The sequence below is a fragment of the Narcine bancroftii genome, chromosome 2 (genome assembly GCF_036971445.1).
Source record: "Narcine bancroftii isolate sNarBan1 chromosome 2, sNarBan1.hap1, whole genome shotgun sequence".
NCBI lineage: Eukaryota > Metazoa > Chordata > Chondrichthyes > Torpediniformes > Narcinidae > Narcine > Narcine bancroftii.
In genome coordinates this window covers 35,334,228-35,360,678 of record NC_091470.1, presented here as the reverse complement: position 1 = coordinate 35,360,678, position 26,451 = coordinate 35,334,228, and the positions used below count along the sequence as shown (strand labels likewise).

The window sequence follows — 26,451 nt, the reverse complement described above, 5'->3', positions numbered from 1 at the left end:
TGTCTTAAGCTGCCACGCTAGAATTTTGTGCGTTTTTTCTCCTAGTTCATAATATTTCTGTTTTGTCTTCATTATGTTCTTCTCCACCTTGTATGTTTGTAGTGTTTCATATTTTATTTTTTTATCTGCCAATTCTCTTTTAGTTGTGTCTTCCTTCATTGCTAATTCTTTTTCTATATTTGCTATTTCCCTTTCCAACTGCTCTCTTTCCTGATTGTAGTCCTTCTTCATCTTAGTTACATAACTTATTATTTGCCCTCTGATGAACGCTTTCATTGCGTCCCATAGTATAAACTTATCTTTCACTGATTCCGTATTTATTTCAAAGTACATTTTAATTTGTCGTTCAATGAATTATCTAAAATCCTGCCTTTTAAGTAGCATGGAGTTTAATCTCCATCTCTACATTCTTGGAGGGATGTCCTCTAACTCTATTGTCAATATCAGGGGTGAGTGGTCCGATAATATTCTAGCTTTATATTCTGTTTTCCTAACTCTGTCTTGCATGCGAGCTGATAACAGGAATAGGTCTATTCTTGAGTACGTTTTATGTCTACCCAAATAATATGAATATTCCTTTTCCTTTGGGTGTTGTTTCCTCCATATATCCAAAAGTTGCATTTCTTGCATCGATTTAATTATAAATTTGGTTACTTTGTTCTTTCTGTTAATTTTTTTCCCAGTTTTATCCATATTTGAATCCAAATTAAGGTTGAAATCCCCTCCTATTATTCCTTGCGTGTCTGCTATCTTCAAAAAAATATCTTGCATAAATTTTTGATCTTCGTTAGGTGAATATGCATTGAGTAAATTCCAAAACTCCGAATATATCTGACATTTTATCATTACATATCTCCCTGCTGGATCTATTATTTCCTCTTCTATTTTGATTGGTACATATTTATTGATTAATATAGCTACTCCTCTAGCTTTTGAATTATATGATGCTGCTGTTACATGTCCTACCCAATCTCTCTTTAATTTCTTATGCTCCAATTCAGTTAGGTGTGTTTCTTGGACAAATGCTATATCAATTTTTTTTTCAGTAAATTTAGCAGTTTCTTCCTTTTGATTTGGTTATGTATTCCATTAATATTTAAAGTCAAATAGTTCAACATAGCCATTTCATACTTTGTTTATCTTTCCTTTCCGTTTCCTCATCATCACCTTTCCTTCTTATCCATTTCTGCTTTTTTTTTGAACACTTTATAAGACAACATTTCTAAAAGATAAAACATTTTCCTTATTCTCCTATCTAAAATTTCTTTAACCCTACTATCCCCTCCCCTTCCTGAGTTGCCCTTTATCCCTTGTCGGGCAACCACATCTCCCCTCTCCATTTGGATTTGCGAATTCACTCGCAAGCGTCAACTGATTTCGCAGTGACCGTAATTCTTCCCCACCCAGCCCCCCCCCAGAAAAGATTTTAATTTTCATATACAACAAAGGTCACTCTCTTAATTCCCCCCCCATACTTCCTTTCTTCCCCTTCTTAGTTCTTACCTATATTCTATTTTTTTAAATTTATACATACACACATACCCATACATATTTTTATATATATATATACCTACATACACACATACATATAGTTTATGGTCACTTTTGTTCTCGTTACATATCTTCCTCTCTCTATCTGTTTTGCAGTTGTTCTGCAAATTTTCTTGCTTCCTCCGGATCCAAGAATAGTCTGTTTTGCTGCCCTGGTATAACTATTTTAAGTACCGCTGGATACTTTAGCATAAATTTATATCCTTTTTTCCATAGGATCGTTTTTGCTGCATTAAACTCCTTCCTCTTCTTCATGAGTTCAAAACTTATATCTGGATAGAAAAAATTTTTTTGACCTTTGAATTCCAGTGGGTTTTTGTCTTCTCTTATTTTCCTCATTGCTTTCTCCAATATATTTTCTCTTGTTGTATATCTTAAGAATTTTACTAGAATGGATCTTGGTTTTTGTTGTGGTTGTGCTTTAGGGGCTAATGTTCTGTGTGCCCTTTCTATTTCCATTTCTTCCTGTAGTTCTGGTCTTCCTAGGATCCTGGGGATCCATTCTTTTATAAATTCTCTCATATTCTTGCCTTCTTCATCTTCCTTAAGGCCCACTATCTTTATATTGTTTCTTCTATTATAATTTTCCATTATATCTATCTTCTGAGCTAACAGCTCTTGTGTCTCTTTAACTTTTTTTTTATCAGATTCTCCTAATTTCTTTTTTAAGTCATCTACTTCTATTTCTACGGCTGTTTTTCATTCTTCCACCTTGTCCACTCTTTTTCCTATATCTGACATGATCATCTCTAATCTATTCATTTTTTCTTCTGTATTTTTTACTCTTTTTATTTCACTGAATTCTTGTGACTGCCATTCTTTTACTGATTCCATATATTCTTTAAAAAAAATATATCCATTGTCTTGCCCTTTCCTTCATCTTCCATTTCTCTGTGTTCTTCCTCTTCTTCTTCTGAGTCCATTCCAGGATCTGTGTCCTTTGCCTGTCTCTTCTGGTTTTCTTGTTGGTTTGTTTGTTTTATTTTGTTGGGTATTTTTGGTCTTCTTATTTTTATTAGAAGTGTCTTGCTGCTGGTCTTCTTCCTCTGGGTTGGTCATCTGTTGTTTCTTTGATTTCTTTTTATTCTCTTCTTTCTTGCTCTCGTTATTTTCTGTGTTTTCCTCTTGATGTTTTGTTGTGGCTGTCAATCTCAGCTGTGGAGATTGACTCCTCAGCTGGTCCCCCCTCCCGTCAGTGTTATTTTTGTCTTGTGCGTCGCGCATGTGTGAGGAGTCGCGCATCGCGCATGCGCACTTTTGCTTGGCTCCGTGAGCCATTTTTGTAGTCCCGAGTTCGGGGCTTCAGCTGACCTTAGGGAGCGGGCTTCTCTCTCCACAGCAAGCCTCTTCGGACAGGTAAGGCCTTCACCTTCTTCTTCCGATGTCCTTTCTTCTTCTCTTCTTCCCGTTGCTTTTGGCTTTTTTTTTCTCTGCCATTTTCTCCACACCTTTATTTTCACTTTATTTTGGTTTTTGTGTTGGTGCCTTCGTTTTTTCACTGTCTTTTTTTAACTTTTCTGGAGAGGGCTGGAGTTCCCCGACTGGCCACTACTCCATCACGTGACTCCCCCCGTTTTACTTTTTCTGAAGATGATTGGTTAGATATCGGTTATGATAGTGTATCTAGATTGATAAATGCACGTTATGCAATGATTAATTACAATTTTTTACATCAATTATATTTGACACCTGAAAAGTTTAAAAAATATATGGTTTTAGTGAATCAAATTTGTGTTTTAGATGTGGTGATACAGTTGGAACTTTTTTTCATGCTGTTTGGTCATGTATACATATACAATCTTTTTGGAAGAAAATTCAATCGTTTTTAGAATACCCATATAAGATTAAAATAGTTTTAGATCCAACAGTATTTTTATTGGATAGTTTGCAACATCTGAAAGGTTTGGGATTAGATAAGTTCCAGCTTGCTTTTGTATATTTAGCTTTATCCGTGGTGAAAAAATGTATTGCTAGTACGTGGAAAGATACAAATATGATTGATATTAATAGATGGCATAATGAGAGGAAATATTGTTTAATAATGGAAAAAATTACATATGTTTTGCATGATAATTATAATTTTTAAATTAATGTGGCTGTTATACTCAGAATATTTACATTTCAATTTATATTGACTAGATTTTAATATGTATATTTAACTTTTTCTTTAATATTCTTTTTTTATGGCTCTCCTTAGGAGAGTTGGCTGAGGGGGGGAGGGGGTTCTTTTCTTTCTTTTTTTCTATTAAAAAAAAGTTCATGTTCATGTTTAATTGCTGCATATGTCATATATTATTTGTTTGTTGAACGATTAAATAAAGTTTAAAACAAAAGAAAAGACTAATTAGGGTTTAAACTATAATCCCATCATTTAGAGCCATAGAACATTACAGCACAGAAACAGGCCTATTTCTTTGGGCCTTCTAGTCTGTGCTTAGCCTTTTTTTTGCTTCAGCCCACTGACCTGCAACCAGCCCATAGCCCTCCATAACCTCTCCCAAATTTCCTTTAAATGTTAAAATTGAGTCTGCATTCACCACTTCAGCTGGAAGCTCGTTCTACACCCCCACTACTATGTCTGAAGAAGTTCCCCTAAACTTTTCCACTTTCATCCATAACCCAAAAAGATATCTTGCATAAACTTTTGATGCTCTTCATTAGGTGAATATATATTGACCAAATTCCAGAGTTCTGAATATATCTGACATTTTACCATTATGTATCTCCCTGCTGGATCTATTATTTCCTCTTCTATTTTGATTGGTATATTTTTACTGATTAATATAGCTACTCCTCCAGCTTTTGAATTATATGATGCTGCTGTTACATGCCCTATCCAATCTCTCTTTAATTTCTTGTGTTCCACTTCAGTTAAGTGTGTTTCTTGTACGAATGCTATATCAATTTTTTCTTTTTTCAGTAAATTTAGCAGTTTCTTCCTTTTGATTTGGTTATGTATTCCATTAATATTAAAAGTCATATAGTTCAACATAGCCACTTCATATTTTGTTTATCTTTCCTTTCCATTTCCTCATCATCACCTTTCCTTCTTATCTATTTCTGCTTTCTTTTTTTGAACACCTTATAAGACAACATTTCTGAAACATAAAATATTTCCATTATTCTCCTATCTAAAATTCATTTAACCCCACTATCCCCTCACCTTCCTGAGTTGCACTTTGTCCCTTGTCGGGCAACCACATCTCCCCTCTCCATTTGGATTTGCGAATTCACTCGCAAGCGTCAACTGATTTCGCAGTGACCGTAATTCTTCCCCACCCAGCCCCCCCCAAGAAAAGATTTTAATCTTCATATATAACAAAGGTCACTCTCTTAATTCCCCCCATACTTCCTTTCTTCCCTTTCTTTCCCTTCTTCACCTATACTCTATTTTTTTTATACATATATACATACACACATACATATAGTTTGTGGTCATTTTTGTTCTCATTTCATGTCTTCATCTCTCTGTCTGTTTTGTAGTTGTTCTGCAAATTTTCGTGCTTCCTCCGGATCCAAGAATAGTCTGTTTTGCTGCCCTGGAATAACTTTAGCATAAATTTATATCCTTTTTTCCATAGGATCGTTTTTGCTGCATTAAACTCCTTCCTCTTTTTCAGGAGTTCAAAACTTATATATGGATAGAAAAAATTTTTTTGACCTTTGAATTCCAGTGGTTTTTTGTCTTCTCTTATTTTCCTCATTGCTTTCTCCAATATATTTTCTCTTGTGGTATATCTTAGGAATTTTACTAGAATGGATCTTGGTTTTTGTTGTGGTTGTGGTTTAGGGGCTAATGTTCTGTGTGCCCTTTCTATTTCCATTTCTTCCTGCAATTCTGGTCTTCCTAGGACCCTGAGGATCCATTCTTTTATAAATTCTCTCATATTCTTGCCTTTTTCATCTTCCTTAAGGCCCACTATCTTTATATTGTTTCTTCTATTATAATTTTCCATTATATCTATCTTCTGAGCTAACAGCTCTTGTGTCTCTAACTTTTTTTTATCAGATTCTTCTCATTTCTTTTTTAAGTCATCTACTTCCATTTCTATGGCTGTTTCTCATTCTTCCACCTTGTCCACTCTTTTTCCTATATCTGTCATGATCATCTCTAATCTATTCACTTTTTCTTCTGTACTTTTTATTCTTCTTTTTATTTCACTGAATTCTTGTGATTGCCATTCTTTTACTGATTCCATATATTCTTTAAAAAAAATATATCCATGTACTTGCCCTTCCCTTCATCTTTAATTTCTCTGTGTACTTCCTCTTCTTCTGAGTCCACTCCAGGATCTGTGTCCTTTACCTCTGTCTCTTCTGGTTTTCTTGTTGGTTTGTTTCTTTTATTTTGTTGGGTATTTTTGGTCTTATTTTTACTAGAAGTGTCTTGCTGCTGGTCTTCTTCCTCTGGGTTGGTCATCTGTTGTTTCTTTGATTTCTTTTTACTCTCTTCTTTCTTGTTCTCGTTATTTTCTATGTTTTCGTCTTGCTGCTTTGTTGTGGTTGTCAATTTCAGCTGTGGAGATCGACTCCTCAGCTGGTCCCCCCTCCCGTCAGTGTTATTTTTGTCTTGCTCATCGCATGCGCGGTTGCGCACTTTTGTGTGGCTCTGTGAGCCATTTTTGTAATCCCAAGTTCGGGGCTTCAACTGACCTTAGGGAGCGGGCTTCTCTCTCCACGGCGGGCCTCCTTGTACAGGACTTCTTCCGACGTCCTTTCTTCTTCTCTTCTTCCCGTTCCTTTTGGCTTTTCTTTCTTCGCTGCCATTTTCTCCACACCTTTACTTTCACTTTATTTTGGTTTTTGTGTTTGTGCCTTTGTTTTTTCACTGTCTTTTTTTACTTTTCCAGAGAGGGCTGGAGTTCCCCGACCGGCCACTACTCCATCTCGTGACTCCTTCCAAAGACCTCCTTAATGTGATTTTTGAAAGAGAACTGGTTGCATATGTACAAATATTGATGTTCTCTCCTCATCTTCAAATTTGTTTAATTTTAATCTTTATTTGCCCTTAGGGTATCTGAGTCTGAAGAGCTTCAGAGGAGGGACCATGACATTAACAGCTGGTTTGAAAACTGACTTTGAGAGGTTGCTCTTGCGCTTTCAACAGACTGAAAGTGTGCGTTATGAGGAGTTCTCTGCTATCTGGCGAGACATGAAGTTGTCAACTATCTTTTAGTAAGAATTTTTTATACCTGTTAATACAGTGATTATGGTCTATACTTCCAAAGGTGTGAGTTGTACACTTTTATTGTGATCAAATCAGTGTCATGAAGATTATGTATAAAAAAAACTGAAAGGCATAGATAAGATTGAGGTTGGTAAGTTGTTCCCATTGGTGGGGGAGACTAGAACTAGGGAACATAGCCTCAGGATTTGGGGTAGTAGATTTCCCCTAGAGGGTGGTGAATCTATGGAATTCCCTGCCCATTGAAGCAGAGGAGGCCATCTCAGAAAAAAAATGTATTTAAGAAAAGGTTGGATAGATTTTTACATAGCAGGGGAATTAAGGGATATGGGGGAAAGACAGGCAGGTGGAGATGAGCCTGTCATCAGATTAGCCATGATCTCATGAAATAGCGGAGCAGGCTCAATGGGCAGGGTGGCCTACTCCTGCTCCCATTTATTGTGTTCTTATGACCATGGTTAATGATCCTACTGAGTACATTTCAGTATTGGACTCTTTTGTAATTGAGAAATCGTGTGTGACCAGTTACAGTGTAGACATTTCTGAATAAAAATCGAGCCAGTAGGTGTACTGTTATAAATAAAGTATTCAAAAAGAAAAGTAGATGTTCTGTGCTCTCAGAAGGTATTTGATAAGGTGCTTCTTCAAATGTTATTACAGCAATTAAAGGCAAAAGCCTTTTTAGGTAATTAATTGGAACAGGTAGAAGGTTGACTGTCTAACAGGAAAGAGTGTAGGCATCAATGTTTCGACTCTTCTGGTTGTCGAGATTTAATGAGTGGTGTGCTCAAGGGATCAATGCCAGGGCTTCAACTTTTCACTCTTTATATGTGACTTAGATGAAAACACTGAAGGTATGATTCTAAATTTGTCGATATCCTAAAGGTACACAAATAAGTGGTATATAAATATTGTCTTTCAGTGGAAAAATGGGCAAAGTTGACAGCAGGAAATTTACCAGGGAAGCGCTCGCTCTTGCAAGTCGATACTTTTTCCCCCCTTACAGTTTTCAGATACGGCTTGGAGGCTTGTATCTTCTTTATGGACTATATAACACACAGCTGTGTCAGCCTAAAGAAAAGGTATGTGCGACATTTACTTTGTAAAATGATTGTTTCTTTTGCTACTTTTTTTTAATCATCAAACTCCTCAACAACAAACTCAATCCGAGACTAGTTTCCGGATTCTTACTTGCCACTATTGATTTTTTTCCTCTATGTATGTCACAGTCATTTTGTTACATTTCTTTATTTGTTTACATGTATACTTGTCTTCTTTTGTAGTTTTTTTGCACTACCAATAAGTGGTAATTCTGCCTCGCCCGCAGGATAAGGAATCTCAGGGTTGAATGTGATGTCAGGTGTATATTCTGACAATAAATTTGAACTTTGATTATTCTAAACAGTCGATGCAGATTTGCATTAATTCTTCCACCCACTATCAGATATATTTTGGACATAGAGTTAGTTCCACTTTTGGGAGAACCCAGAACTCTGGCCCATAAATTTAAAACAGTCACCAATAGATACTATAAGTGATTCAGAAAATAAAACTGCTTTAATTACAGTGGGGAAATAGTAATTGTGGTGAATATACCTGACGCAGAACAGAAAAAAAATATTGATACAGTGGGGGCAAAAAAAACTCGGAATTGCGTGACATTAGTAATGGGTGTGTTCCTATTGGCATTGTAAACTTCTATTCATGCAATCTATTCAAACTTTCATTCCTGTTTTGCTGCTCAGAACCTGATTTGAGTTTTCCTTTTCTCTCCTCACCTTTAAAGTGACGGTTTATTGTGTGGCCTCCCTCAGACGTGGACGACCATGGCTACTGCACCTCTGGTAGTCACTGTGGTCTGGTCTTTCCAGGGCCCAAACCAGGGCAGAGTTGATGAGGAGATCCATCTGTTTCCCATGCAGTGGGAACCCCCCCCCCCCATGCTAATAACAGATCCAAAGGAATGACGGAAGTTGATATAGTTTGGTGTCAGCAGCATTGCAGGAGTTGCTGGGTACTGCAGTCAGATTCCTTCGGAACTCTGACTCCAGATGTTTATCTCCCAAAGCCTTTGCTGTGAGCAGGTATAGCTACAAGGCAGCAGAGGTTTGAAATTGGAAATTTCCCTCTATTAGATGTTACCTTCTGTGGTTAATGAGCCCCAAGTGCCTGGAGCAACTTGTTTCAAGGTGGCAGTGGCCCACCTTTTTTTCCCCTTCTCCTGTCAGTGAAAACAGCTCTGCCAGGCATAAAATCGATGCCACACGTGAAGGCCAGGAGTTGGACTTGGTTGTCAGGCTGTTTGAGTAGCATGTCACGAGGAAGGTTTGTGTACCAGTGGGAGCTCGTCCCCACTACCACCCTTCAGCTATGACAAACTTTGGAACCAAAGTGAGGGTAGCTCAAGGGATATATGAGGAACTTGGCGACGAAGGCTATTTTTCCTCCATTTTTGTTGCCATGATGGAGTTTGAACTGAACATTTAAAATTACATCTTCATGATGTGCAGTTGGTTTTGCAATTTCTACAGATAAGGATGGCATTGAAGAATTGGGAAGAGGTGCTCAGTTGCCAAGAGGAAATGGTGAATGCGGAACATTTTGACGCCATTTATGTTCTGAAAAAACTTTTAAGTGATAAAGCCTTTCATTTCACAGCAATGCCAACATTGGTGAGTACAAGCTGAGGTTCTATCTGTTAAAGCATGAAAATGCTTCAAATTTCCTTCTGTATCTTAATGGAAGCATTAACCTCATCTTTTTCATATAAACACAGGGGCATGCAACATGGAAACTGGCCCACATCACTCTATATGCTGGCCATCATGTACCGTCTATTACTATTCCCATTGCCCAGCAATGAACTGCAGTGTTCTATGCTGTGACATCTAAATACTTTGTAAATTTTTAAGAATATTTAATTCTACCTCAAGCAGATTTTCAAATTTAAATCAAGCTCTTTGTGGTGGGAGAAGATTTTTATGTCCTACCCTTAAACTTCTACACTTTGGTTAAGGGCACTTTGATAAGGGGAAGAGTTTCTCACTTTCCAACCCAAATGTGTCCCATTTAATTTTGTACACCTCAACCAAGTTCTTTTCTTTGAGTTCTCTTTGCCTTTAGGAAAACAGACAGATAGTCTGGTCCCACCTCAAAGCTGAAATGCGTCATCCATCACCCTAGTGAATGTCCTCTCAGCTCTCACCAGCAGCACACCAGTGATTGCAATCAGAACTGGTCCTGGTGCTCCATTAAAGAATGCTAAGTCTTTTCAATTTCTGGTCTTGTTGCAGATCATATCTCTTCATTCTTTTCACCAACTGGATATATCCATGTGCCACTCTTTACGAACAAATTAATTTAAAAATAGCGCTAGTATTTTTTTGAAAAAAAAGTTGCTTTTCATTTTTTTTCAGCTTACTTTCAACAAAAAGAGGAAAAAGAAGCCCAACGATGCTGTTAATGAAAATTTCCGAGAGAAGTCCAATCTGGTGTCTGAACTCATTAGTACTGAGGCTTTGGAGGTACGATATTAATTAATAATAATTTGGGCTGAAAGCTGGAGATCAAATTTCGAATGTCATTATAGTAGGTTAATTGATCTTCTGCACTTTTATAAGAAGCGTGGACCCTTGTTGAGAGAGAGGACACAGTGAAAATCTAGTGGAGAAACGCTGCAGGTCATACAACATCTTTAGGAAGATGAACATTTAGGAAATGTAACCATTTTTGTCATTGTCACTAATCGCCCCCTTGGTCCCTACCCCTGTGATCACAGAAGATGCCTCACTTGCTCCCTCATCTCCTCCCTTACTGGAATTTGGGGCACCAAACAGTCTTCAAATGAAGCAACACCTCATTTGTGAATCTGCAGAGGTCATCATTCTTTCTGCTGCAATAACAGGGACCTCCCAGTGGGCAACTAACTTAATTTCACATACCATTCAGACACTGACAGTCTATCCATGGCCATCAGCACTGCCACACTGAGGCTACCCACAAATTGGAGGAACTATATCTAATACACCTAATAACCTGAATATGATTGTCTGATCTTGGAAGTTAAGCAGGCTCAGGCCTAGTCAGTACTTGGAGGGGAGACCTCCTAGAAAAACCAGGTGTTGTAGGTCTCTGTGAGGGGTACTGGACAAGTGTCTACATTACGGTAGACAAAAGTTAAAGAATTTTATGTACTTTACATTCTAAATGTAGTATTATGTGACAATAATGGAACCTTTTTACCTTTATATCGTTCTGGGCACTCTGCAACCAGATGGCATTTACATTGACCTCCCCCATGTCTCTCTCTTTCCCTATCCCTCTGTCTCCTTTCCTTTAGCTCTCCACCCCATTCCTCTCCATTTAGAGAGCTACCCACTTCCCCATTATCACTTTTCAGCTTTTTTTTAATGGCCTCCCATCTATATCTATCTCTGACCTCTTGCCTGTATGCCTGCTCTTTCCCCTCTCCTCTCCCCATCCACCCATCTTTTTATTAAGGTGCTGCTTATATCTTGATGAAGGGCTCTGGTCTTGCTTCCTATAGATGCTGTGGGACTTGCACTTTTGTCTACAATCCTGACGTCTGCAGACTTTCCTATTAAACAATGAAAATTTCCTCAGGATAGGGGTTAATTAACTGGCAATGGATGTTTTCTTTTAAAGGAATTAACAAATGTTCATGAACACTATCAAGCTATGAAACAGGTGATCTCTGCAAACAAAACACAGCTGGATAAAGCACTAAGTTTAATTCGAGGGAATTTTGTGTCTGATTTGAAGGACATCGCTTTGAAATTTCAACAGTGGCAAGAGAATAAGGTAAAATTATTTATGCAGTTGTATGCAGTGTGACATTTAGTACAAGATAAATTAACATTGCTTAGTATTAAACAAGGCATTAACTGATAGCTACAGAAGTTGATGTTCATATGTGACATTTTAGTAACTTTGGGACTTGGAAAAAGAATCTAGATTAATCCTTTTTTTTTAAATCTTTGCTCCCACTGCAATCACAAAGCCACAAATGTTACAAGACAGAAGAAATCCATTTTGCCCAATGAATCATTATCAGCCTTGTACAAGAACAATTGAGCTAGTCCCATGGCATGCTCCTCTGCTTCTCCCTTGGTCATGGAGTTCTAGCACATGGAAAGAGACCCTTCGGTCCATGTTGACCAAGCTAGTCCCATTTTGCCTGTGTTCAGCTGTTACAGGCCCAGAGGACCCCAAAAACTAGCAGCAATAGAAAATCACCAAGACAATGGTTACTTAAACAAAAATGTTTTTAATTTTCTTTATACATAATATCAAATTTTCACTTTTCCAAGTTCACTGGTATCATACTGTACACAAAATTTAACATTTATGATCTTCATCAGGCTCTGGTGCTTTAACTTAAATTGTTTCCGCTCAGGAAGGTCTTTGTTGGTTTCAGAGAGATATTTGTTGTTTGTTGGACACAAACAAATTGACCTCCTTCAATCAGCCACTTCAGTGACTTGCCGAAGAAGCTTGCGCCCTTATGGATTTTTCCAAAAGAATCTCTTCTTGCAGGTTACCACAAAGAGTTCTTCTTTTTCCCCTATTTCGGGAGGAACACAGTGACCAGCCAAAGTCTCTAATTGACTACAGAGATAATAGGCTGAATTTGGAACTCAGAGACTGTCTTGAAATGGGGTCACAGCAGGTCTGCAAACTTGCAGTCTTCATCACCAACTCCTGCAGTAAACTCTCTCTCTCTCTCTCTCTCTCTCTCTCTCTCTCTCTCTCTCTCTCTCTCTCTTTTCCCCCTAAGAATGGCATGTTTTTTTTCCTCTCTCTATTTGCAAAACCCCTCTTCGAACAGCAGGCTTCAACCAGAAATGTGGATCGCTGGCATCAGTTTAGCAATAAAAGGTGAATTAGTTTCTGAGCCTGGACATCTGTTCAAACATGCTGTTCCTTTCAGTCCAATTAACACCTACTTGTGAAGTCTTCACAGACACTCTTCATGTTTCTGTAGCCATTGTAGACGAAGTCCATACTTAGGCGTAGCTCTTGCATTTCAAATGAGATATCTTTTGTGAAGTGTTGATGTTTCTTGAGAAATGTAAACTAATACCTTATCCCTTAAGATATATTTTATTCCATAATGTATTAACTGATTTTGTAACAAGCCCATATCCCTCTAACCATTTCCTATCCATGTATTTGTCTAAATGCCTTTACCACGTCCTTTGGAAGCTCATTCTGTATACCCACCACCCTCTGTGTAAGAAGAAGCCTAATAGTCTGAATATGCCTGAGATTGTCTGATCTCGGAAGCTAAGCAGGCTCAGGCCTGGTGTGTACTTGGAGGGGAGACCATCTAGGATCACCAGGTGCTGTAGGTTTCTGTGAGGGGCGCTGGACAAAGTGGTGGCCTTATGGTGGACAAAAGTTAGAATTTCATGTATGTTACATTCTAAATGTAGTATTATGTGACAATAATTTGACCTTTACCCTTTTTAAATCTTTTCGTTCTCACATTGAGTCTATGCCCTTTGGTTTTAGATTCTCCTACCTAGTGGGAAAAAGACCATGACTGCTTACCTCCTCCCCTTGTGATTTTATTAACCTCTATTAGATTCTTCCTTGACCTTTTCTGCTCCTGGGGAGAAAAGAAATCTGAAGCTATTGAACATCTCCTTGTTAAGCACGTCTACCGAACCCAGGATCATTCTTGTGAGCCTTTTTCTCCAACCTTTCCAGCTTAATATTTCCTTTCCTTTTCACCATCTGCTCCCAGTGCAGTCCCACCTGACTTGTACATTTGTAACATGATGTCCTTTCTCCTGTACTCACTGACTCTTCTGATGAAGGCAAGAGTGCAAAGTAACTTCTTTACCACCCTACCTACCTGCCACCACTTTCACCAAATACTATACCTGTATCCCTTCTCCTCGTTGTTCCACAGCATTCCCCAGGACACTTCAAGTCCTTGCAAGTCCTGCCCTGGTTTAATCTGCCAAAGTACAACCTTGCATTTGTCTAGGTTAAATTCCTTGACCTGCTTTCCCAGTTTATCTAGTGTCTGCCGTAGTCTGAGATGACCTCCTTCACTGTTCACCATACCACCAATTTTGGTATCAGCTACAACCTTGCTAATCATGGAAATCAAGCTGTTGTCCAAAACAAACAGTAGACTCAGTAAACTTACCTGTGACACCCCACTGGGTATGTGCTTCCAGTCTCTGTAACAACCCCTTCACTTTTACTCTCAAGCTAATTCTGTATCCAATTGGCCAGTTCACCTTGGATCCCATACAGTCTGACCTTCTAAACCAGCCTACCATACAAGACCTTATCCACCAATGAGATTTTTTTTTCTCTTTCACCCCCCCCCCCCCTTCTTTGTACTTTGTCAAGAAGAATAAATCCAATTTCTCTGGTTAATTTTATTATGAGCTCCTGTTGTAGTAAAATGGGATTATCACTGTAAGGGTATAGATAGGAGGAACTTAATGGGCACAGTTAACATTTAACATTTCACTCAAGCACCATCACAATGCAAGCCACAGCCCAATGGCAATTCGATACAGCGGAAGAACTGAGGGAAGGCTTGTCACAGTCTCTTCCAGATTCAATACATTTGCAAAGACATTGTGATTTTGCAAAGGGAGAACCATTCTGATGGCTGAAGAGAAAACAGCTCTTGTGACCAGCCCTTTTTGTGGAATTCAGAGCAAAACCTGGTCTATGGACAAGTGAGCCTTTTTGGTGGATTGGCCTGTGTCAGGAGGGTCTTTTGGGAAGCAAAGCGCTTCATTTTGATTGTGACCAACACTGAAGGTCACTTGGAGAGACCGGTGTCAGGGTCTTGAAGCTTTATGGAGGCCACCCAGTTCGAATCTTGCCTACAAAAGGGCCAGAAATGTTATGATCTCAGCTCATGTGGATGGACATTTCTTCAAAGGGAACACGAGGAGAATTTGCGAGTTTGTAGCAGTGAGAACTCCAGTCTCCTCATCAGTTTGACCCAAATTTTGGGCAAAAATTTCAAAGATTACGCCCCCCCCAGTTTAAGAGTTGTAAATAAAATTAGTGTTTTAAAATGAAACGCTGCTTCATTGTCTATTGCTGCTCATTACTTGCAGTTTGTAACAATTTGTAGACCTAATCATTTTGTAATCATTCTGATAAACTGTTCTATGATCTGTCCTGCAACCAGAGTGCTTCATATCTTTCCTTAAAGTATGATACTGGGAACTGAATGCAATATACGAGCTGTGGTCAATCAATGTCTTGTAAAAGTTAATTATAACTTTACTCTTGTGCTTTAAGTTTATATTCATGAAGCCTAAGATCTGCTTTAGTTTTGACCTCTTTCTCAACGTCACTGCCAGTCCTCCATCTTGGATTCCTTCCAGCTAGGATTCTCCTTTTTATTATTTCCCCTCTAGTATTATGTGCATTACCTAATTTGCCTCAAATGCTTGTCCTCCACCATCCTGCTCTGCTTTGTACTGTTTAGAGGCAATGACTAGTGGAGTTCCTCAGGGATCGGTCCTCGGTCCACTATTGTTTGTTATGTATATTAACGATCTGGAAGTAGGGGTGGAGAATTGGATAAGCAAGTTTGCGGATGATACAAAGATTGGTGGTGTTGTAGACAGTGAGGAAGATTACCGTAGATTAAAAGGTGATTTAGGAAGGCTGGAGGTGTGGGCTGAGAAATGGCTGATGGAATTTAATACAGATAAGTGTGAGGTGTTACATTTTGGAAAGGCAAATTTAAATAGGTCATATCATTAAATGGTAGACTATTGAGATGTGCAGAGCAACAAAGGGATTTAGGAGTTGTGGTAAATAATACCCTCAGGGCTGATACTCAGGTGGATGGTGTGGTGAAGAAGGCATTTGGAATGTTGGCCTTCATAAATCGGAGTATTGAATTCAAGAGTCGGGAGGTTATGATGAAATTGTACAAGGCATTGGTGAGGCCAAATTTGGAGTAACCTGTACAGTTTTGGTCACCAAATTATAGGAAAGATATAAACAAAATAGAGAGAGTGCAGAGAAGGTTCACGAGAATGTTGACAGGATTTCAAGGTTTGAGTTACAGGGAAAGGTTGTGCAGACTAGGGCTTTTTTCTCTGGAGGATAGAAGATTGAGGGGGGACTTGATAGAGGTGTTTAAGATTTTAAAAGGGTCAGACAGAGTAAACGTGGATAGGCTTTTTCAATTAAGAAAGGGGGAGATTCAAACTAGAGGGCATGGTTTAAGATTGAAGGGGGAAAATTATAAGGGGAACATGAGGGGAAATTTCTTTACGCAAAGGGTGGTGGGGGTGTGGAATGAGCTTCCGACAGATGTGGTCGAGCCAGGATCATTGGTTACATTTAAGGAAAGACTAGATAGTTACATGGATAGGAGAGGACTGGAGGGGTATGGACCGGACGCTGGTCAGTGGGATTAGGAGGGTGGGGATTTGTTACAGCATGGACTAGTAGGGCTGAACTGGCCTGTTCTGTGCTGTAAGTGGTTATATGGTTATATGGTTTCATAAATTTCAGACAGCTTGTTTAACGTAGCAGTAGTGCAATGCTATTACATCACCGGCGACCCAGGTTCAAATCCGGTGCTGCCCGTATGGAGTTTGTATGTTCTCCCCATGTTTGCGTGGGTTTCTTCTGGGTGCTCCACTTTCTTCCCACTCTACAAAATATACAGGGTTGGAGCTTAATTTGGGTGTAATCATGTGGGTTTAACAGGGATTTCTACAATATCAACTTTTAAAATGTTATTTACAGCATAGAATTAACGGCTTCTACTGCGTTATAAATATAATTTAAAATTTTTAATAAAAAATGATATTGTAGGAATGCTTGGATTCAGCTATTTTAGACAATGAGATAAATTCCAAAGACAACATTCACTGATTATATTTTTGATTTATATTCTGCTTCATTGTATACAATTTTGTCGTCTTTACTTGTGTGCTGTTCAGAGCTCTATTTCAAACAAGTTGAAAAGCTTCAGAGTTCTGAGGTATTGGAATAATCCCAAAATTCAAGCAGGGTCTGCAAAATCAGTGACTCTTGGTTCAATGTTTTAATAGGATGGCCTATACTTACTTGATTCATTGCTAATTTTAGAAGAGACGCTGTGAGAACAATGTATTTCTATCAGGTTTTGTTTTCTAATGGTGTAACTATTTGTGACTTTTAGGAAAACCCACTAAAAAAAAATTTATTTATTTGCATAATATTGCAGAACCTAAATTTGACTGATCGGTCAGGAATTCCTGTTTCCGAAGATGATGAACCAAAAGACCAAAAGGTGAGACAAGTGCAGTTAAATAGATAACTTTGGTATTTGTTGTAATGTTTTGGATTTCTCTGGTTTCTAAAGAGGGTTCTGGTATGGGATCAGAAAATCTGAGACTGGTTTATATTAATTTCTGTCACTGTGTAGTGTTTGCCAAATTATTACATTCTTTCTATCCCTCAGTAGCCCTGTAAACTATTCACAGGCCCTTCCTTTTGCTGGGAAAGTGAAAATTGTGGTTGTGGTTCAATACATAAGCCATACATACAGGGTATTTCCTGGTTATGTTAGGGTTCTTTTCCCGAGAACTCTCTGTCAACTGAATTTTATGTGATGAGAAAATTAAAAAAAAACTCCCCAAATTATAATACAAAGTATTTAGTGTCGATAGCTCTTGTGGATTGTCTTACAAGAGCAGACTGAGGAAGATTCACATACAGTAAGTGAGATAGCTTATTACTTGCAAGTGAACTGTCAGCTGTTTGTCTCAGGTTAAGTGATACGGATTTGATCTGCTAATTGGTCAGAAAACTTGAGATGGTTCAAAGATTGTAATATTACATGGAGGAGAGTTTGGAAAGGCAATGGCTTTTGCACTGGGTGACCTCTGCATTGTTTCCTGTGTTATGGGTCCAGAGGACTTCAAAACCCAGCAGCAATAGAAATTCACCATGAAAAAATTACTTTTAATTTTCTTTAAACATTAAAACAGGATTAAACTAAATTATTACTATTAACTTAAGTCCCCCTTCTAATTCCAAGCGCACATTATGTAATGTGTATATAAGTTTTAAAAAAGTTCTTTGATTCACAATCCAATCTCACTTCTCCCTCCTCCAAGTTCACTGGTATCAGGAAATTCTTATACTGTGCACGTAATTTAATATTTATGAATTTCACCAGGCTTTGGTGCTTGAAATGTAAATGGCTACTGGTAGGGAAGGTTCTTGTCGATTTTTAGAGAGAGAGAGATTTGTTGCTCATTGGACACAAACTGATTTCTTTTTAATCAGCCACTTCAGTGTCCTGCCGAAGAAACGTGCCCCATCAGCGTTTTCCAGATGATAACCTCTTTCTTTCAGGTTATCACAGAGTTCCTTTTCTGCTTCCCTTATTTCAAGTGAAACATTATACAGCCAGCCATCTCCTCTTGTATGGACCACAAGGGCTTTGACCAGACTGAACTAAGAACTCACAACCCATCTTCAAAATGGGGTTTTCCACAAGCTTGCCAGCTTGTCCTGTTCCAGTCCCAGCTGCTGCTGCTGAACTGTAGAACTGAATTTTCTCTCTCAGAGAAAACCACATGACTCTCGTAGAACAGGAGACTGCAGCACTGGACCCAATCCTCTGAGTATGTTCATCTGTTGCTTTCCAAAACAATAATCCATTACTTGGGAAGTCTCTATATGCATTCTTCAAAGTTTTGGCAAAGGCACTCGGAGGCTGGCTTGAGCTAAGCTTTTGCATTTTAAATGAGATCTGATTTGAAGACCCACACTTAAAAAAAACCCCACAATTTTATCTTACAAAAGCACATCTATATACAATATAAAATATAACATAATCTGTCATACCTGGTATAAAAGATTTAAGAACTGTACCTGGCGAAGAGTTTTGGAGAATTTGCATAATGTTGGATTTTAAAAGTCAGGACTTCTATAACCTGAGGACAATCTGTACCTCCAGTAAATCTGTGTCTTACTTTATTAACTTTTTGTGATGGTACACAGTAAACCAATGTGATCTGACCCATGGCTAATAACTATATAGCTTTTTACAATGGATGATATAGATATTGCATGAATCTCACTTGCAGCATTAATTTTCCATGAACAAAATAACAATGGTATGAAGATAGACCCTTGATAAACAAGAGGGTGAGTTGTTCCTGCAGTTAGACAGAGATGTAGATTTGAGCCCGCAATCAAATCAGCCAATCCTGTTAAATAGCAGAGCAGGCATACCCAAACATGTTGGACAAGCTTAGCAGGTCGCGCAGCATCCAAAGGAAATAAAGGGTAATTAATATTTCTAGCACTGTCTGTAAGGAGTTTGTGCAATCTCCCCATGTTTGCATTGCTTTCCTCCCACCTTTCAAAGACATACAGGTAATTGGGGTATTTGGGTGGGTAAGGCTTGTGGGCCGGAAGGGCCTGTTACCGTGATACATGTCTAAATTTAAACATTAAAATTTGTCTTGCACTTGACCCCAACATCTGCAGACTTTGTTTAACTCAGACTGAGAAGTCTATTCTTGCTGCTTGTTCATATGTTCTCAAAGGGCCATGTAATTACTGTCCACATCTTCGTTGACATTGGTATATTTTCTTTGAGGAAATGTAAAAGAAATAGACGTTTAATGCTAAATTAGTTTGACTTACATTAGAAAATAAATGCTGATATCAGTGGTGTTATCGATGTACTGACACTCATTAGAACTGAAGTTGTACCAAAACGAAGGTGAAATGATGTTAACTTTACCCTTGTTAGCCAAGTGCTTGCGTTAAGTGTGATACATTTTGGTGTTCTTCTTTCTTTGGCTTGGCTTCGCGGACGAAGATTTATGGAGGGGGTAAAAGTCCACGTCAGCTGCAGGCTCGTTTGTGGCTGACAAGTCCAATGCGGGACAGGCAGACACGGTTGCAGCGGCTGCAGGGGAAAATTGGTTGGTTGGGGTTGGGTGTTGGGTTTTTCCTCCTTTGCCTTTTGTCAGTGAGGATGTAAATGTACAATCGAAGAATATGTTATAGCTGAATGGAAAAAAAATTAGGAATATTGCTCTTAATTTCATTATTTAATTATGATAATTAATTTAGAAACTGTTTAAAGTGAGCTATGCATATTTTTTTAAACAGGGTTCCAAACGTGCACAGACCCTAGCAGAGATAAAGTCAAAATCTTACAATTCTGCAGTCAAGGTCTGTATGCCAAAATCACTTGCAATTATCTCTTATTTAGTGATGTTTACTTTGCAACTTTACTGTGGAAAACAGATGGCTTACTCTTGTATGACCAGGATGTAAACTTTCACTCTAGTTGACTAGAAGAACTGAGATTATGACACCAGTATTAAATGATACCTCTTTCTAAAGGCACATTTTAAAAAATTAAAACCTTGGCTTTCTTCGGGTCTTTGTGTTGTCAGGATTTAATGTATTAATGCAGGAACTTCAAAAGAAAATGTTATCTATTATAAATAAAAGACATTAACTGTTTAAAAATAATATTTTGCATTAAGGTATCTAGATCGCGACGGCACCGGCAAATAAAACTAGAGTCTGAATGGACAAATGAGAAGAAATCCTCAAATACGAGAGATTTGTCTGTGAGAAATCAAGCGAGGAAGAAAGGTAATTTTTGAAGTTTTGTGTGTGTTGCGTTTCAGAATCTGGATTCTTCTCAGAATTTCTCTGCAACTTCCCCGAGATGTAGCATAAGCATGGTAGACACACAGAGTCAAATTCCCCATAATAAATTTTTCTTGGTGCATCTCCATAAGATGATGAATATTTCCAGTAGCTTCAGATTTTAATCTAAAGTGTAGAGTCTTTTTCAGTTCTGGTTCACAGGTTAGCATTTGAAAATTGATGATTGTAAATCTGTCAGTGCTGGAGATCTAAAAGATCATCAACTAAAATGAATAAATATTTCTCACCCTTCCTGAGTGTTTCCAGTAGTTTTGGGGTTTGAAAGTTAATGTTTGTTTAAACATTACCGATGTGTGCAGTGACTCTTGGGTGAAAATATTGTGGAATTATGTTTCTAGTATGATTGAAGATTGAAGAGAAACTATAATTTTTCTTGCTGCTGGAATTTTGCCATTTTGAGTAATGCATTGTTGTTCCTGGAAAGGTCATGGAACATCCTTTTAATTCTATGGCACATTTATTTCTTCATTTTCAGGAAATGGTTCTCTTCAAACACCAGAGGTGCTGGGGTGCTTAAAAAGTTGAAGGCTCGTCTTTGCAACAGCTGTGTGTATGCAGCTTTTTTCTCCTCTGTTGAGGATGGTGGTGGATGCAGTGACGAGAGCAGAGTCGCCACTCTGCACTAATTCTAGAACTGACCAGTTTCTATGGGGTGGAATTTTCTCAGCTCAAGGAACTGGTAAATGCCCAACACATTTTAGCTGGATAGTCTTGGGTTGTAGCCCCTTGCCTATTCAAGAGTTCTTGAACCATACCTGTTGCTGACTGTCAAGGTCATGGGAGGTGGATAAATGAGATGATATTATTTTCCATTAATCTGCTTTTTAAAAAAATCTTGGACAAATGGAAGTCCCATGTATGGATTTGTGTCTCTGTGTTGATACTGTCATGGGACACTGAAAATAAATGATCAAAAGATGGTTTTAAGTAAAACTAACTAGCACCAAATATGATTACATCGTATGAACTATTATCCATTTAGGATTCATTCACACAATGCAAAAGATCCTCGAGCTTAGAAAGTGATTCAAGGCCATCTTGGTGTGAATTACTTTTATCATGTTATCACTCTAGAGTGGTGAGAAAAATCCCACCCTGTTCTAGAACCAATCAGTTCTAAAATTGGTGCGGAGTGGCAACTCTACTCTGGTCACTGCACCTACCACCATCTCAGTAGAGGTAAAAAAGCTGCATACCCAACACAGCTCATACAAACTTTTTGGCACTCCAACACACTTGCATGATGTGAATGAATCCCAAATGACTTCTCTAATAGATGTAATCATATTTGGTGCTAGTTGGTTTTACTTGACAACTGTTAGAAAATTTTGTTTCATCAGTTTTTTAAAAAGCCAAGGCCAACTTGGAGGAAAAAATATCCATTGTGTTGAATAGTTGTGCATTAACATTGATCTATTAGGTGCCCTTGGCCGTAACATCTTAAAATAAGGCGAATTAGATGAAATATTACTGTTCCCTCATAATTTTCCATTCTAATGCAATCTGTGAAGAATAATTGTCTCCCATAATGAATGTTAGCATATTATAGTTTGTTACTTGACTTTATTCTTCAGCTATTGCCCATCTTTAATGGTTAAAAATCCATTTTAAAACTCTGATGGGTTCTGATTGAGCATTTCATGTCCAAACAATACTCTGCCTTTTTTAAAAAAAAAATGCTCTTCCCTTTTAATCATTTGGTGGTAAACTAACACTTGACATTTAACTTTGTTTTTTTTAAATTTTTTTAATTTTTCACACTATAAACCATATTGACCAAGATACATGCAGACATTTTTCTTCTTAAATATATACAGTGTCGTTTTCTCCCCCTTTTCCCCCCTCCCCTCCCTCCCTCCCTTTCCCATTTATTTAAAGTTCAATCTATAAGATACATTAAACCCGTTAAACAATGTTGTCACTTAATAGAAATAAACAAGAAATTCCACTGAGTCCGTTCTTTTCATTCTCTTCTCCTTCTGTCATTTTAGGTGCAGAGTTCAACACTTTGTTTCATCAGCAGAACTGAGTTTTGGTTATGGGTGTTTGTGATATCCATTCCCACTTAGTAGAATTGTTGGTCTGAACCGTGTACAGTCATAGACATTGAATATTCCATCATCTCTATACCATTTGATTATAATGCAGTGCAACACTATTGCATCATACGATGTAACCATATTTGGTGCTAGTTAGTTTTACTTAAAACCATCTTTTGATCATTTATTTTCAGTGTCCCATGACAGTATCAACACAGAGTCACAAATCTATACATGGGACTTGTTGCCTTGGAAACCAGGTCTAGCATACTTAGCATGTCACTGATAATCTCTAAATATTTGGAATTTTATTTGGAAAGAGGAAAAGTATTTGCTCTGTAATCTGTCTCCAGTATTTGCTTTGAATTTTTGTTTAATTTCCACTGCTCCTTTAAAATGTTAATCTTATGGCTCTTTCTTTCATGCTTCTGTTATACTGGGGACACGGTTTCAGGAAAATTGGTGGGCCCTTTATTATTGGATAAGCCTGGAGCGAATTGACAATTTAAAGCATTGGCACATTTAACATTTTAAAATATTGATTAGCTGGTAAATTGAATTATGGCAGATGTTATTTCATCCCAGTAAGTGCATGGTGCTGCATTGTGGGAAATCTACTAATGGTAGTAGATACGTCATGAATGGTAGGGTCCGTGGGAGTACTGAGGAACAGATTGGTGTCGATAGATTCATAAAGGTGGGCGTTCGGGTAGGACTTGAAGAAGGGAAATGAGATGCTCACTTTCATTAGCCAGGACATAGAATGCAAGTCATGGTATAATTGACTTGGAGGTTTGAATCGGGTGGTCTACAACTTCCTAATTTTGAATATTACTATAAAGCAGCCCAACTGCAATTTATTTACTCCTTTTTTGAGAAGGGGGATAAAGTAGCGTGGATTAATGCTGAAATGAATAAAATAGGTGAACAAAAGCCCGAAGAGGTATTATACAAATGGAATGAAGCGTTATTAACTGGGGAAGTAAACACACCAATATTTAGACATTTGATAAGAGTATGGTATAAGGTACATAGATTGATGGGAATGAAGGGTTACAGATTAGCAAATAGGCCATTGGTACAAAATAGACTGATGCCTTTTACATTGGGCAATAGGAATTTTATGGACTGGTCAAAGAAAGGATTAAAGTTTATAAAAGATTGTTATCAAGGTAGATGTTTAATGACATTTGATCAATTGAAAACTATGGAATATAAAATACTACAATATTTGGATATTATCAATTAAAGGCCTTTTTACTTTTCTAAAACTTGAGTAAGGACACGCCTCTCGTATTGTGTGCAGTTCTGATCACCATATTTTAGAAGGACATGAATGCACTGGTGAGAATGTAGAGGAGATTCACCAGTGTATTACTTGGTGGAGGGGGGGGGGGGGGAGGTGTTTGGTTATGAAAAAAGATTGGGTTAGGCTGGGTTTGTTTTGCATGGGGTGAAGGAAGATGTGTGTGGAGAAACAATAAATACTTTGGTAGAATCTGGAGCGAAAAGAAAATTCTTGGAAGAACTCAGAAGATCACACAGCATCTGTGGAAGCAACATGGTTATATTGCATGTACCAGGGTGGACTGTGGGAATGAAACATGGGAGATGTGGGTTACTTGAAATTTGAAAATTCAATTTTCATATCATTGCATTTTTAGGACACTCAAGTAGAATATGAGGTGCTGTTCTAGTTTGCATTTGGCCTACTCTGGCAGTGGAGAAGGCTGAGAATGAGCAGCGTAGTAGGGAAGTTGAAATAATATGTGAACCAAACAGAGTGCAGATTACCTGAAAAATGATTGCTTAGTTTATGTTCAGTCTTGCTGATGTAAAGGAGGCCACACCATGACCTCCAAATTCATTAGACCAGTTTGGAGAAGAGTCACATGAACATCTAGCTCCAGCAGTCTATCTTTTGCTTAAGCTGAGGGTGACCTGATCATTGTGTAGAAAATTGGGAAGTGGAAAGACAGGGTGGATGACGAAAAACTTTTATCCTCAGTGGGGACATCTAAAACCAATGACTATTGGTTTATAGTGAGAAGTTGAAGGGATTGGCAGGGGAAAAAAACGTTTAAGGTGAGAAGGTGGAGGGGATCAGCAGTTACAATCTGAAACACACTGCTTGAAAAGGTGATGAAGACACGTACACTCACAATATTTATCTGGATGAGCACTTAAATCACCAAGCCATAGAAGGCTATGGGCCAAATCCTGGTAAATATGAATTGTAGACAGAGGCATTTGATGATTGGAATGGACTTGGGAGCCAAAAGACCTCTTTCTATGCTTTAAAATTGTTGTAGTACTTGAGGGCAAAGGAGTAATGCATTTACTGACCAAGCCCTGAATTTTGATAGGCTTTGACATTATGGAGCAACAGGAAATTAAGATTGGGTCAAGCTTGCATATGATGGTGATGAGTTAATTTACTCAATAAATTTTCCATGATCTTGGATGCAGTATTTAGACATGGTAGTCAGCTTGTTCATTGGCAGTATTTTATTGTATCATAGCTCAGAAACTGACCCTTTTGGCTCATCTTGTCCAACTGTGGTGGCTATCTAAGATAATCTAATTTCCTGAATTATGCTTGTGAACCTTTGCATTTCCTATAGAAATACCTATCCACAGCCCTATAAATTACATCCTCTACCACTTCCTCTGGCAACTTGTGTAAGGGCGAGGAAAAAGCTGCTCCTCTGGTCTCTTAAATATTTCCCCTCCCACCCTACCCTGGGAAGTAGACTATTACTGTTTACTTCATCTATGCCCCTCATGAGATTGTACAGTTCCATTCCACACCAATGTCCTATTACTGTTGTATGCTTCCTTTCCCCTGATCAAACCTTCATTATCCTTTGTTTACCAAGTTTTGTAATCTTACCATCTTTGCTTTCTACACTTAAAGGGACACGCGGACTCCGAATTCTTACTATTTTGCTTTTAAATGCTTCTTCACTTGATGGATGTTGTTTTCATATAAATGTAGAGTACGCATCCTGCTTTGGATTGCAATTGCCTAAGGTGACATTTTGCTTGTTTCTAGGTTCTCCACCATTCAAGAAAAGGCGATAACAACGGAAGACAATGTTGAATAATGCATGTAGAATGATCAGAGCCAATACAGTGGCCTCCGCACTTTCAGCAACTCCAGTGGAGTGGTCAAAAGGAAAGCTACCTTCAGAACTAAGTGGAGTAAAGTAGCAATTCCATCAACGCTAGTGATGGGATCTAAGTTGCACATTAAAGCGTTGTTTGTTTTTATGTGGTGAAAATGAATATCTTTATTTGTGTTTCTGTTCAAAGCACATTGGTATACAGCAACATACCTTGAATCAGTATCAAATTTTGAATTAGAAGAAGATTCATAATTTGTTTTCAAGTTTTGTATATGAAATCCCTGCAGTGGTCTCTGATGGTTAAAGATGGTCAATAGTGATGTGAGCATGTATATATTTTTGTTGGTATATTTAGTGAGAACTGGCTAAAAAGTTGTTTTTCTCAAATACATCTTTGTTGGTGGCTGAAAGTACAAGCAGTTGCTCTAATTAAGATGCTCTTGAATTCCATGATATAGTCTTGATATAGCCTGGGTTATAGGCATTGAAGGGTTTAACGAATTGAATGAGAAGCAGACTGGAGAAGGAATAATTATAGTGAAATAAAAAAGCAGGCAAAGATGAAGGTTCAAGTAAAAGGCTGAAGAGCCATACAGGACAGCTGACGGAAGAGCCATTTAATAGAACATTGAGACGGTGAATAGAAAAAGCCTATGCAATTATTCTGCTGCTCTTCCACTGAATCAGGAAATCTTTAAAAAGAAAAAAGAAAAAAATTAATAACCTCTCAGTATAGATGTCCTTGGGTAGAAGTGATCAAAATGTGATTATATTTTGCATTTGGTTTTATGGAGATGAGAATGGGTCCATGACTGTTATAAACCTA

General features: G+C 38.0%; 1 protein-coding gene across 1 annotated transcript in view; it reads left to right on the top strand.

Annotated features, from left to right (window-relative positions):
* The window catches only part of snapc1b (small nuclear RNA activating complex, polypeptide 1b), a 30,570-nt gene extending 4,800 nt beyond the window's left edge, over positions 1 to 25,770 (top strand). The window contains exons 2-10 of the mRNA XM_069916263.1: positions 6,564 to 6,726; positions 7,659 to 7,818; positions 9,268 to 9,408; positions 10,153 to 10,260; positions 11,402 to 11,557; positions 16,974 to 17,039; positions 19,886 to 19,948; positions 20,269 to 20,380; positions 25,553 to 25,770. Coding sequence (XP_069772364.1) covers positions 6,599 to 6,726; positions 7,659 to 7,818; positions 9,268 to 9,408; positions 10,153 to 10,260; positions 11,402 to 11,557; positions 16,974 to 17,039; positions 19,886 to 19,948; positions 20,269 to 20,380; positions 25,553 to 25,581 — 963 coding nt within the window. The 5' untranslated portion in view covers positions 6,564 to 6,598 and the 3' untranslated portion in view covers positions 25,582 to 25,770. The remainder of the gene's footprint in view (positions 1 to 6,563; positions 6,727 to 7,658; positions 7,819 to 9,267; positions 9,409 to 10,152; positions 10,261 to 11,401; positions 11,558 to 16,973; positions 17,040 to 19,885; positions 19,949 to 20,268; positions 20,381 to 25,552) is intronic.
* The last annotated feature ends 681 nt before the right edge of the window (positions 25,771 to 26,451 follow it).